A 13,495-nucleotide genomic window follows, 5' to 3' on the forward strand; every position below is an offset into this window, starting at 1 on the left:
GGTTAATGGAACATACTTCAAGAAGCCCCAATGTAAATAAATTAGACAATTTCATAAGAACGTGTGTGGAGGTCTGTGTGAGGCACTATGGGAATGCAAGGAGGAAACAGCTAACTACCTGGAGTGATCTGAATCTTCAAGAAAGAGGAAAATAAGGCAGGATGGACAGTTTTTCTTCTGTTCTTTTCTCCTTTCCTTCCTTCCTTCCCCCCCAACCCCCCCCCCCCCCCAAGTTTATCTTCCTCTAAATTTACTAAGTCCTTACTGAAGTCACATTGCTTTTAAGTAAGGTCATTTATAAACTTTTATTTTTGGTGCTTCCAAACTTATAGGCCACTAAGGCGGGTGCATCATCAATGATTCACTACATGGTTCTGATATCAGCTCGCTTGGTGCTACTTACTTTGTGTGGATGGGTACTTTGTTGGACCCTCGTCAATCTCTTCCGAAGCCATTCAGTCCTCAATCTCCTTTTCCTTGGCTACCCGTGAGTACTCCAGTTTTACTTATTTTATTAGTAAGTCTTAAGAAATTATTTGGGTCATGCCAGATGATGGTATAAAAGGGAGGGAAATGAAATTCTTCAATGCAAATCTGAAGTTTAGGCAATTCAAAAAAATCAGTGGGTAGGGTGACCATATAATTTATTTTCTAAACTGGAATACAGTTGGGGCAATAGATATAAACTAAGATTGTTCCTGAGTGGTACCAATGGAGAAGATTTTCATGAGCTTTATTTGCCATATAAAATTCGTATACAGTAAAATTCACAAATCTTGTATACATTTACTGAGTTTTGATAAATGCATATACCTGTGTAAATCAAAACCTCATCCCAGTGTGGAATGTCGCCATTACTCCAGAGATTCCTTCATGTCCCTTTCCAGTCAAACCCCACCCTCTGCATCCCAGAGGCAACCACTGTTTTGATGATTTTTTTCCCCCACCATAGATTAGGTTGCCAGTTGTAGAATGTCATATAAATGGAATTGTTCAGTATGTACTCTTTCAAACCATCCTTGACTCAGCATGTTGTTTTTGAGATTTGTCTGTGTTTACATATTATCAGTAATAGTTCATTGCATGAATATACCATAATTTATTTTCCTTCTGTTCGACATCAGGGTTGTTTCTATTTTTTGACTACTCTTTTAAAAAAAAACAAACTATTATACACATTCTCATACACGTCTTTTATTGTAAAGCTACCTTTACATTCTCTTGGGAGAATTATATGTAGGAGTGGCATTGCTAGGCCACAAGGTAAGAGTATGTTTAGTTTAATAAGAGCCTATCAGACTTTTTCCCAAAGAAGTGGTATCATTTTATCCTTTCACCAATACCGTAAGAGTCTGACAGCTACACAGTTTTGTCAGCATTTGATGTTTTCCATTTAAAAAATTTTAGCCATTCTGATGGTTGAATTGTGGTGTTTTATTGTAGATATTAGCTTATTAAACTAAATATCTTGCATAGTTTTTTAATTTGTATACCTGTATTTGGCTAAAACCTTCTTCATTAGATGTTAACAGATAGCTATCATTTATTCAACTCTTATTATGTGTTAAGTGTTGGGCTAGGTGGTGCTTACAAACATCACCTCATGAAATCATTACAATCACCCAGGAAGTAGTATATTTAATCTGCTGTAACAGATCCAATATACTAGAGGCTTTAAAAAGTTAGAAATTTATTCCTCTCTCCTGTACAGTGTGTATTTTAAGTTATGGTGGATAGTTGTAGTAACTCCATGGTGTCAGGACCCAAGCTTCTGTTATCTTTTTGCTCCACTTTCCCTAGTAGAATACATTGTAAGGGAGTCTGGAAAACTGAATCTTTAGCAGGGGAGCTGTATCTCGACTAAAATTTCTCTTGCTATGAAAGAACAGGAGAACAGTAGCTATTGGCAGACAATTAGCAATTTTTGACATAGGTAAAGACAGATTAAGCAGTTGAAATTTTTTCCAGTGGTTAGACAATTAATTAGAAAGACCCAGGTCTTTTTGATTCCAGAGCCATTGTCTTAACCATTACTCTAAATTCAGTAGTTCTCAAAATGTGGCTCCCAGAACAAGAGCATCACTATCTCCTAGAAATTTGTTAGAAAAAGAAATTCTCGGAATCAACCCCAAACTGAAACAGAAACGTTAGAAAGTATGGCCCAGCAATTTGTCTTTTAACACAAGTCCTCCAGATGATTCTGATGCTAGGTCAAATTTGAGAATCATTGCTTTATACCATTTATGATGCTATAACATAAGCATGAATTTATATGCGTTGTGAGTGTATAAAATAAAGGTATACTCAGAGACTGTTCGGCCAAGTCTGACTTTGTGGCAGGAAGAGTCTTTCTATTGGTTGTACTCTGTTAGGTTCTAATTATAATACTTAAACAATTATTTAAAGCACTCATCAACTTGGTTCATACAGAATGAATTTTCTTTGTTATAAACTTCATTTTTCATGATTCAGATTCTTTATGAGGTGTATATTTTACATCAGTTGTTTCTGTATTTCTAGATTAGCATTTCACCTGTCTGAGTTGAAAACAAATTATTTATTCTGTTTACCAGCAATATCTGATTGAATCATTTAGAAGATTAACCATATCTAACTTGAAAGGCTAATTATGGATATATCAACGAATATTTTGGCTAGACTGAAGAGAGTTACCATCATCAGAATGACTAGCAAACCTTTTCATTTCTTTTTAAATATGTAAAGAAGCTTATTTTGGGAGGCTATCCATACCCTTGTAAAACAATGAAATAAGCATGTAATTCAAACAAATTTTATGTCTAAATATATTTAGTAACCCTCTTTAAAATTCTTGAATGAATCATTTTTGTACTTCACAAAACTCTCCACGCTCTAAGCCTTTGATGCTACTCTGTATGAGTTATCTCTTGACATATGATGCTCTAACAAACATCCGCAGAGCTGTGGTAGCGTACATACCTCTCTCTGTAGTTATTGTGCACATGTTGGGATCAACTAGACGTTAAGAGGCTCTCCCAATCTTATCTTAGCTGGGTTCAGTCACATGTTTGAGATTGATGACTGTCTATTTAGGCAGCTAGGACAAGTAAGCTCTGTTCCATGAGTCTCTCATGCTCTGGCAACCTTCTTTGGACATGGTCACATGAAACTGACAGAGTGGCAAAAGAACAGGCCTGAATGTACAAGCCCATCTAAAGCTTCCCATCCTAGCGTGTCTGCTGACATCCCATTGGCCAAAACAGATCACATTGTTGAACCCAGCACGGAGATTAGGCAGGGTCACTGCACACGTGGAAGGAGGGCTGTGCAGTTACGTGACAGTGGGTGAAACTACTGGGAAGGGTAAAGAGATGGGGCCATCGTTGCAATCTACTACACACCCCAGCTCTCACCCCCACTCCTGCATGTGTGGTTTCAGCAGTATTGAACTTGCAGCCTTCTCTAGTTTTTGCAGTTTTGCACATGTGTGAGTTCTGCCTGATACTTTTGCATTTACTCCCCTCCCATTCTGCTATTCCAGGGCACATTCACTTTGGATCCCAGAGCCGCTGCTCATCGTCCTCTTAATTAATAATAAACTCATCCTCTCTCCCTCTACAGGGAACTATGAACAAGTGACATTTGTTAATTTTTTAAAAATAAAATTTACTAAATAAAATGTCTTTTTATTTGCTATTTTTAATATCTAAATTTATATCACTGAAATGACCGCTTTATAATACAGACTAGGTTACAATGTGGAAGTTTCTTAAGACTTAGGGAAGTGTTTAACATGTTTTTAAGGAACCAAAGTTTGTAGTAACTATAAGAAGTTATGAAAAGTCTCACAAATTTTTAGTCCTCTAGCCAAGTAATTTTACCTGTAAAAATTTATCTATTGTACTTCTGAATTGTTTTTATTAATCTTATCAGGTATTTATTTAGTGCCTACTATGTTTCAGCCTCTATTATAAGTATCAAAGATTTGTATAGCAGTGAACTAATAAACAGATTAAAATCTCTGGTTCCTGGAGCTTTTTACATTGTAGTAAGGGGAGGTCAGACCAACGGAAAAAAACCCCAAATAAAAAACCTAATAAACATGTAAAATACGTGATCTTACCAGTTCAGTGGAGAAAAATAACCAAGGGGAACTAGGATGGTGATATGGGTGATGTTGTGGGGAGGCAGGGGAGCCCTGTCACTAAGAAGAGAAAACGGGAAGTAAAAGGCAACCCTTCAAAAAATACCAGATGTACACAAAGATGTGTGTGGGAAATTATTTACTCCATTGGTAATTACGATAGTGGAAAATAAGAAATAGTATGTTACTAACAAGAGAGAAGTAGGTAAAGTATGGTGTAGCTATATGAGAATACTGTAGTACCTTTTAGAATTGTTAACAAAAACATTTAATGACATGAGAAAATACTCAGTACATACAAGCTACATAATCACACACCCAAAGTTAAAACAGTAGTATACAAAAGTTTATACTGTGTGAAGCTAAACATAGAAAAAATATAAAGCCTATGCACCCAATTGTAAAAATTATAAAAATGGTGATTTCTAGGTAATTGTCACAATTTTTTTGTAGTTTCTTATCCTACAGTGAATATATATTGCCTTTGTGGGAAGAAATTAAAGAGCTTCCCAGATAATGAATTTACCATCAGCCAAGTCCCCATTACATTAGGTTCATTCTGAAGAGTCATGACTATTTTACTAACATAGTTATGAGATCTGATATTAGGTGGCATCTGTGGTCTCATTTTCATACTCGTGTTTTTCTACAGGTTTGGTGTTTATGTTCCTCTCTGCTGTTTCCACCAAGATAGTAGAGCTCATCTCCTCCTCACAGACTTTCCCTACGTGGTTCAGCACCAGGCGGTAGAGGAAAGTGCCTCAACTGTGGGTGGCTTGGCGAAGTCCAAGGACTTCCTCTCCTTATTGCTGGAGTCTCTAAAAGAACAGTTTAATAATGCCACGCCCATCCCCACCCACAGCTGCCCACTGTCTCCTGACCTCATTCGCAATGAAGTAGAATGTCTGAAAGCAGATTTCAACCACAGAATCAAGGAAGTTCTCTTCAACTCTCTCTTCAGTGCCTACTACGTTGCATTTCTTCCCCTGTGTTTTGTGAAGGTAAGTGGTTACGTGCTTTTCTGTGCTTCCTGGATTTGTGTGTGGATGACGTAAACTGGGTATTTCTTATTTAATCCCCCTTTTCTCTGTCTCCCCTTTGGCAGCCTGGATGGTGGAGTTCGGCTGCATCTGGAGTGCACTAATACCTGGTTGGTGGATAGATATTTCCATATCTGTGACGCACCCGTGGTGGTCCCCTCTTGTTTTCTTTCTTTCTTTCTTTCTTTTTTTTTTTTTTTTTTTAAGATTTCCCCCACCCCCAGTTTCTGGAGAGAATAAACTTGTACTTAGAATCAGTATATGGTAGCGTAAGAGGACTGAAGTTTCAGTAAAATACAGCCTACCATGGTTGATCTTAACATGGTCATCAGGAGTTTCCTTGAATTTAATCTAACCTTTATTTAAACTTTATTTTGGTAGAAGAGAAAAATGGTCTGGATGTCACTTGGGCCCAGAATCTTTTGGGTCATTTTAGTGCCCTTCCTTCACCCATTGAGAAGCACGTCTGCAGCTGGAGTGGTCATTCACAGAGAGCATTCACTTCTTCTAGAAAGGAAGGACTTAAAGTATAATTGCCTCTCCCTCCCAACCCTAACTCATGCAACCAGAAAGTCAGGTTGAAGGATTTTGGAGGACTCTGCTCTTGAACTTTCTGCACGGACAGCAGGACAACAAATGCATGTGTGACTCAGAGTGGCATTGTCTGCAGGGCGTATGTACACGCACCCATCCCTGCCTTCCTGCTCACCAGTACATGGATCATTTCTCTCTCTTCTCATCTCTTCCAGAGTACCCAGTACTATGACATGCGCTGGTCATGTGAGCACCTCATTATGGTGTGGATCAATGCTTTTGTCATGCTCACCACACAGCTGCTGCCATCCAAGTACTGTGACTTGCTGCATAAATCAGCTGCTCACCTGGGCAAGTGGCAGAAGCTTGAACATGGCTCCTACAGCAATGCTCCCCAGCACATGTAAGTAGGTTAGAGGGTCAAACCATTTAACACCTTTTTACATGCTGCTGACCATGTTTATTTGCTTTGTATGTCATTCTTGTTCTTGGCTTTGAACATTTAATTTTTAGTTTTTGCCCACATGGGTGCTTGTCATCACTCTAAACTGAAAGCAGGGAACATTAACTCATTTCCACCACCATCCCCAGTCCCTCCTCAAATGCCTTCTGCCTTTCAGCTGCCCAGTCACTCTAGAGTGTGTAATTTGTTTCCCAAACTATCATCTTGGAGTTTTCTTTCAGTCCTAACCATTTGCCCAAATTCAAAGACTCATGATATATTTTTAATTTTCTTTATTGTGAGAGTCATCTTCTTGTTTTCATTGCCACAGTTAAATAGCTGCTAGCTAATTGTCTTAGGCAGCTGGCCTTTGCTTCTCTCATCTTTTCTTTCTAATAAATGTAGATTTGCTCTAGTAATTTTCCTAGCCAGCATCTTTGTTTACTTATTTTTGTTTCTTTGTTTTGTTGCTGTATTAGCCTGCATCTTTGTGCATTTCTTTTCCTAAACTCACTAATGAATGTTGCTCTGCTTTTCCTATATTCAAATGAAAACTGTCCCTAATTGAGTTCTTTTTGAGTATTCCTTTCATTGTGTCCCCCTGTCAGTCATTTCTCTGCATGGTCCTTATGGTCCAAAATGACTTGACTTTAGAATCCTTTTATTGTCTTGCTTCTGAGCCCTTCATCATGCCTTTCTCTCAGACCTGGACCATCTTCATCTTCCTCCCTTTTATAATTTGAACATTTCACAAATTTCATCACCTAGAAATTCTTTCCTAATTAAATTAGGAAATTAAAGGTGTCCTAATTAAAGGTGACATTCCCTTCCCCTCTTCCCCTCAGAGTGCTCCCTTCAATTATTTGCCTTGATGTCTGATACAGATTAGCACAGGCCTTCAAGCCCAGGAACTGAAAGAGATTGGGCCAGGCTGAAAAGAAACCTGACTGTGGGCAAAGGACAGATTTCAATAAAAATTGAAAATCCAATGCACAGTGCTAGTACTGTACATCTTCAGGCTCCTGATGGCACATGGCCATGAGGTGTGTCTTCACTTTAATGCTGGTAAGTGTGAGCAAGGCTGATGGAACATTTTCTGAACTGGGAAAGCTTCAGGGTGCTAGACTTTTTTTTTTCTTTAACATATTTAAAATGCTGTCCCAGTTCTTACCCTAGGAAACTAACCTTTCCAAAATCAGGAAGAGATGAATTAACTTAGATTTTTTTTAAAAAAGTTTAACCTGAAGATCCCCCATCCCCACCCCAACTCCATTATGTTGGTGCTGGAAAGAGTGAAGCTTCTTCCTTAACTTCTTTTTCCTAGAGAAACCTCTATAAAAATAAACCAGGAAAGCAGTAAAAAGAAAAGTGTGTGTTGGTACCTTGTGTGTCTCTATATTCTTCTGTATAGCTTCTCACAATATGAAGCACTTGAAATGTGTGATAAATGAATAGATTTTCTGTAGCTTGTGGGATGTAATTCTGCAGTAAATGTCATGCTAGTTTGATAATGTGTTAATTTCTCCATTCGTCTTGTTACCATCCACTTTTCTCTTCTTTGTTTCCTCTAGCATTTCCACCAGTGGACTCTGCTCACTTGGGATTGAGGTGACAGTCCACCTGCTTATACTCGATTTTCTGGCTCATAGATGCCTTACTTACACATTTGTTTCTGCTTGTTCTCCTAAGCCTCTTAAGTCCTTTGACACTGAGTTAACTTTGCAGTTAACTTTTCTCTCTATTATATAGCAATGAAGTTATAATAAATCCTTTCTAATTCCTTCCAGTCTGACCACGGAATTACTATCTTTTCAGAATTCAGGCAGATGAAGACTTGAATACTTAATCCTTTCCATAGAAACATAACTGGTTTTGCCAGACACTAATCTTATCTGTAATTGCCAATATGCTAACATTGCATTTCTTTCTCCCTTAGTTGGTCAGAAAATACAATATGGCCTCAAGGGGTGTTGGTGCGACACAGCAGATGCTTGTATAGAGCTGTGGGGCCTTACAACGTGGCGGTGCCTTCAGATGTATCCCATGCCCGCTTTTATGCAAGTACCGCTTATTTCTTTTCAAACATAAGCTTAGGAGTATTAGGAGGCCACTCTGTGTGTAAACATTTAGCACAGAGTATAACATTTAGCACAGGACATTAATACAGGGTAATTATTTTACTACTATAATGGCCTCTGTCCTTTGGGAATACTTCTGAAAGGCAGATTGAAGGTGAAATGCCAGTATGTCAATTTTAATAACTTGACTGGTTTCTCTAGTTACAGTGGAATTTGTTGAGTTTAATATTACTTGAAAGAAGTACACAATTATTTAAGACTTCCATTTTCATCTTACAGTCTTTAATTTTGTAATAGCTTGGTTTAGCGGTATCCCTATTATATCTGTGTATCATTAAGCAATATTTAATATAGTAATAATGTGATGATTTTATTTTTTGATATTTCTCATGTATATCATCTCCTTCAAATACTTAGACTTCCTCTTTGAAACACAGGCAGATGGCATGATCTGTGGTCTTTTACCTTTTTTCAAATTAAAAGGAAAAAAGGCTTAAAAGTTTGAAAGGAAAAAAGCCATAGATGCCCACTAAACCTAGTTTTGTCCCATTTGATTTATGTCTTGGGTTATGTTCAGTTTGATCTTTCAGTTTCCCAGAAATTCTGGCTCTAGGAGGGAGAAATATTTACTTATTAAAGAAAGACAAACTGATTAATGGGAGTGGGGAATAGAAGGTACATGCAGGGAACTGTTTTCAGTAAAAATGCACAAAGTGCAGTGCATTGCCTTTGAATGGAGATCATATTCTGAAAAAGAATTGGGAGATTTTATTCATTCATTCATTCATTTGATACTTGAATCCCATTCTCGCTCCCATCCCTCCCTTCATCCCTCCCAGTTCCTTATGAGGGTACTTGGACATTCTGGTTCTGCGAGTGTTCAGTACTAAGGACTTTTTCATTGAATACTGGAAACTTGCATCAGGGCAGGATGCTTATAAATAGGGGTGGGTGGGCTGAGATGGAGGGCCTTTGAATGAGGGAACTACAACAATTTCTTTGACTCCTGTGGGATTGGCCTTAAGATGGAGGAGTGGACTTAGGTTATAACTGCACAAACATCTGGTTTCTACACAGAATATTTCATTCAGCCAGCTGAATTCCACAGGCTGTTAACGGCATCTCTTGGCCATTGTGGTCCCCTGGAAGCTGACAGTAACCAGATAGTTTATTAAAGTTTTCTGCTTCAAAGATAAATATTTTCCTTGCTAGTGTTGGACAGCTGAAGAATCAGGTGGAAACCATAGAAGAAAGATTAAGGAACTTATTACTGATTTTGTGTGACCAAACAGGTAAATCAGTGCTTCTCAGAGTGGTGGTTGGGTCCCTTAGAGTCAGATCTCTGAAGAATCCTAGGAATTTGCATCATTTACATATTTGGAAATAATTCTTAAGGCACACTGAAGTTTAGAATGGGCCTGCTACCTGTAACTGTGGCTGTCCTCACATTTCTACTCAGTTTATAGCCTACCTACACATTTAATTATATTTGGTATAATTGCCACAGAATCTGAAATTGCCTGGTTTTTTTTTTTAAGAATGTTAATTCTGAGCCAGTATTATACATGGTATTACTGGGGATCATGTAATAAAATCCAGGGTAAGCATGTTCTTTCTCCTGCAGAAGAATCCTGAGAACCCAGACCCAGTTAAACCTTTCAGAGCTGTTGTGATGATTTATTTGGCTTTATTCTCAGATTTGAGCCCCGAGGTCTGACTTATTCTTTTAGATCTGATATACTACCATTAGCACAGTTTGCAGTCTGTGACCACTGTCTTCTATTCATAATCCATTTTTATTAGTCAACTAGGATTCAGCCTCTTAGAGTGATGAATTTGGAGCCCTGTATTTAGCCAATCTCTTTAATTCTAGCTAATTTTTCCTTCCTTCTTCACTGTTCTGCCTTTGTATACCCTACTTCTCAATATCCCCTACTTCTCAATATCCAGAAAAACTGGGCAAAAGAAAACAGCTTGGTGGGTAACAGTTTAAGAAAAAAATTAAGAAATTACTGTATTGATATTTCAACTTATATTACCACCCTCCCTCCAGACTTGTTTAGTGTAGGTGTTTATGTCTTAGATCAGCCCACAAACCACGATTTTTACATTTTTAAGCAGTTACATTTTAAGTGGTTATCTTAAATAAAATATTTGAGATAAGACATAATCTAGGAAAAACTTTTTTTTTTTTTTTTTTGAGAAAGAGTTCTTTTGGACAAATCTGTTTCTATGTCTCAGGGGTATTGAAATAAAATGTATTTCATTATACCTTAAGCAAAAAAGAATGGGTTTGGATCTCTATAGCAAGAAATAGCCTGATTGACATTCAATAAGCAGATCTACTTGTTAGTGTACATAGGAGCCTATAACTGTAAAATGATTTTTGAAAAAAAGTGAGAATAAATTCCGTCTTTTCTATGAAATAACATTTTGCTTTTTAACTTCCTTACAGTTCCTGTTTCATCGTCCATTAAGGCTGTTAAATCTGCTTATCCTTATTGAGGGCAGTGTTGTCTTCTACCAGCTGTATTCCTTGCTGCGGTCAGAGAAGTGGAACCACACACTTTCCATGGCTCTCATCCTCTTCTGCAACTACTATGTTTTATTTAAGCTCCTCCGGGACAGAATAGTATTAGGCAGGGCATACTCCTATCCGCTCAACAGTTATGAACTCAAGGCAAACTAAGCTGCCTCTCAACAATGAGGGAGAACTCAGATAAAAATATTTTCATACGTTCTATTTTTTTCTTGCGATTTTTATAAATATTTAAGATATTTTATATTTTGTATACTATTATGTTTTGAAAGGTGGGAAGGGCAAGGGATATTAAATGTATCCATAAACAAGGTGATGTGATCTTTCATGTGTTAGTATATTTGAATAATATACAGAGGAGAGGTGCACCTCTCTAGTAAAGAGATTGCTTTGTTTGTTTGGCCCTGGAATAACTCATTCATTTCTGAAAACATCTCATATATCACTTGACATGGTACCTTTTGTGTGTATGCTTTCCTTCCAGTCCTCCTCATCTTTAGTCTTTGGTTGGCCTTATTGTTACAGAGAGATCAGTGGAGTTGCCTGACAGCACTCATCATCTTTTGTTTGGTGTTTTTTTTTGACTGGCAGATAGTATTGGAGTGCCCGGGGCAAGAGTGGGTTTAAGTCCTGGTGGGGTTTTCTTTGTTGCCTGCTGGGAAGAAGCATTTCTGAGGTAGGAACTCAGTGTTCTGCCTGCCCTATGACCTTTAAATATACTTTTGTGAAAGCTCTTATCCTGAAACAGGATATTACACTCATTTTCCCTGTTCTTCTACTTTTGCTTGAAAAGATTTTCCTTTTCTTGTTAGCTGTTTTGAAATAATGCTTTTAAGGACAGGATAGAGTGCCCAAACTTATGAAGAAGTTGGGTGTGACTGGATCAGTGGGAGAAGATGAGCACAGATCCCCTGGCCTGGGGTCTGGCAGGTTGAACACACCCACGTAACTGGAGGAATGGATGCAGTCTAGCAGCAACCCCCCTATCATGGCGTATTTGGAGTTATGAGTGGAAGGAAAATAGGAGAAGTTACCTCTTTGTCCTCAAGTAGTTTGATCTTGTGTGTGTTCTTAATTTCCTACTCCAGAACCTTTATGTCTGTGAGTATTAACCCCTTTTAGTCCATTTTCTTGAAAGGGAATATACCTAGTCAATTGATGTTACTAGTCAACTAAATTTCTGAGCATTGTCTTGAGAGCCTGAAATACATTTTCATGTGTTTTCTATGTTCCTTTTGACCTTTTTACACTGTGAAGCTTTTGGTGAAACACAATATGGCTTATGAAGTAAAAACAAACGTAATCATATAATTCCTATACTGGCTCTGTAAACAGTTCCCAGCAGGTTTCAGCAAAGACAGCTGAAATACAATATGGCTTATGAAATAAAAACAAATAATCATACAATTCCTATACTGACTCTGAAAGTTCCCAACAGGTTTCAGCAAAGACAGCACTGTGAGGAATAGGTGTATATATAGCTACCCAAAGTGACTGCTGCCTGTGACCATTGTTTCCTTAAATTTTGATGGATATACTTTTTTTTAAAAGTTACATTATTTGGAATTCGTTCTGAGTCAGTTCAGTCATTCAACAAATATGTGTTGACCACCAGGCACTATTTTAGGCACTGGGGATATAGCAGCAAATAAGAAAAGTAAAGGCCCTACCTCATAGAGCTTACAGTATGCAGAACGGGAGGTGTGAAATATGCTGTAAACAAACATATCTAATGTCTCTTGCTAGTAGTGATAAGGGTGGTAAAGAGAAAATAAGTCAGGATAAGGAAATAGTGCTAGCAATGGCACCAATGGAAGGCATCCTCGAGGAGACAGTCCCTCAGGTAGGAGCAATTTTGTGTGCTATGTGCTAAGTCGCTTCAGCCGTGTCCAACTCTCTGTGACCCCATAGCCTATAGCCCACCAGACTCCTCTGTCCATGGGATTCTCCAGGCAAGAATACTGGGGTGGGTTGCCGTGCTCTCCTTCAGGGGATCTTCCCGACCCAGGGTTGAACCGACGTCTCTTAAGTCTCCTGCGTTGGCAAGTGGATTCTTTACCACTAGTGCCACCCGGGAAGCCTGAGCAATTTTGGTACACTGGAAAAATAACCACCAGTGTGTTGGTGGTTTTTTGTAAAGTGGTTCAGCCTACATATGGTGGTTCTTGTAGTGGGGGAAGGTGGCAAAGCTGCCATTTCAGTGTACTTTCCTTAGACTCTTGATGATACGCTTTTTTTAATTTTTAAAATTTTATTATTATTTCTGGCCACACTGCATAACATGTGGGATCTTAATTCCCAACCAGGGATTGAACTCATGCCCCCTGCATTGGAAAATGGAGTCTTAACCACTGGACCACTGGGGGAGTCCCAAGATATGCTTCTTTTGACTAACATTTTGATGAGATTACTTGACAACTAGGAGTAAAATGGGTGGCCGAGGCACAAAGATGTTTCATCACAATGATCCCAAATTGGTTCTGTCACTGTGAAGTAGCCCAGATAACTGATTATAGAGATTAATAGACTGGTCTTGAAAGCTGACATGATTCCTCCTTCCGGTTTGACTTGGCTGTGTTCTAAAGAAGTAGCACAGAAGGACCAGATGCCAGCCTGGCCAAACAAATGAGCGAATATAATAAATAAAAATAAATTTTGACTGACGGAATTGCACGGTACCCCCCTTCTCCTTCCAGATACGATAGCATCAGAGGTAAAACCTTTCAGTTTTGTCTACCT

The 13,495-nt window shown here is 38.3% G+C and overlaps 1 protein-coding gene across 1 annotated transcript in view; it reads left to right on the forward strand.

Moving 5' to 3' along the window:
• The window catches only part of TMEM39A (transmembrane protein 39A), a 28,412-nt gene extending 17,255 nt beyond the window's left edge, over positions 1-11,157 (forward strand). The window contains exons 5-9 of the mRNA XM_061167103.1: positions 333-487; positions 4,776-5,124; positions 5,913-6,100; positions 8,076-8,196; positions 10,673-11,157. Coding sequence (XP_061023086.1) covers positions 333-487; positions 4,776-5,124; positions 5,913-6,100; positions 8,076-8,196; positions 10,673-10,906 — 1,047 coding nt within the window. The 3' untranslated portion in view covers positions 10,907-11,157. The remainder of the gene's footprint in view (positions 1-332; positions 488-4,775; positions 5,125-5,912; positions 6,101-8,075; positions 8,197-10,672) is intronic.
• The last annotated feature ends 2,338 nt before the right edge of the window (positions 11,158-13,495 follow it).

Source organism: Dama dama, chromosome 19 (assembly GCF_033118175.1).
Source record: "Dama dama isolate Ldn47 chromosome 19, ASM3311817v1, whole genome shotgun sequence".
Lineage (NCBI taxonomy): Eukaryota > Metazoa > Chordata > Mammalia > Artiodactyla > Cervidae > Dama > Dama dama.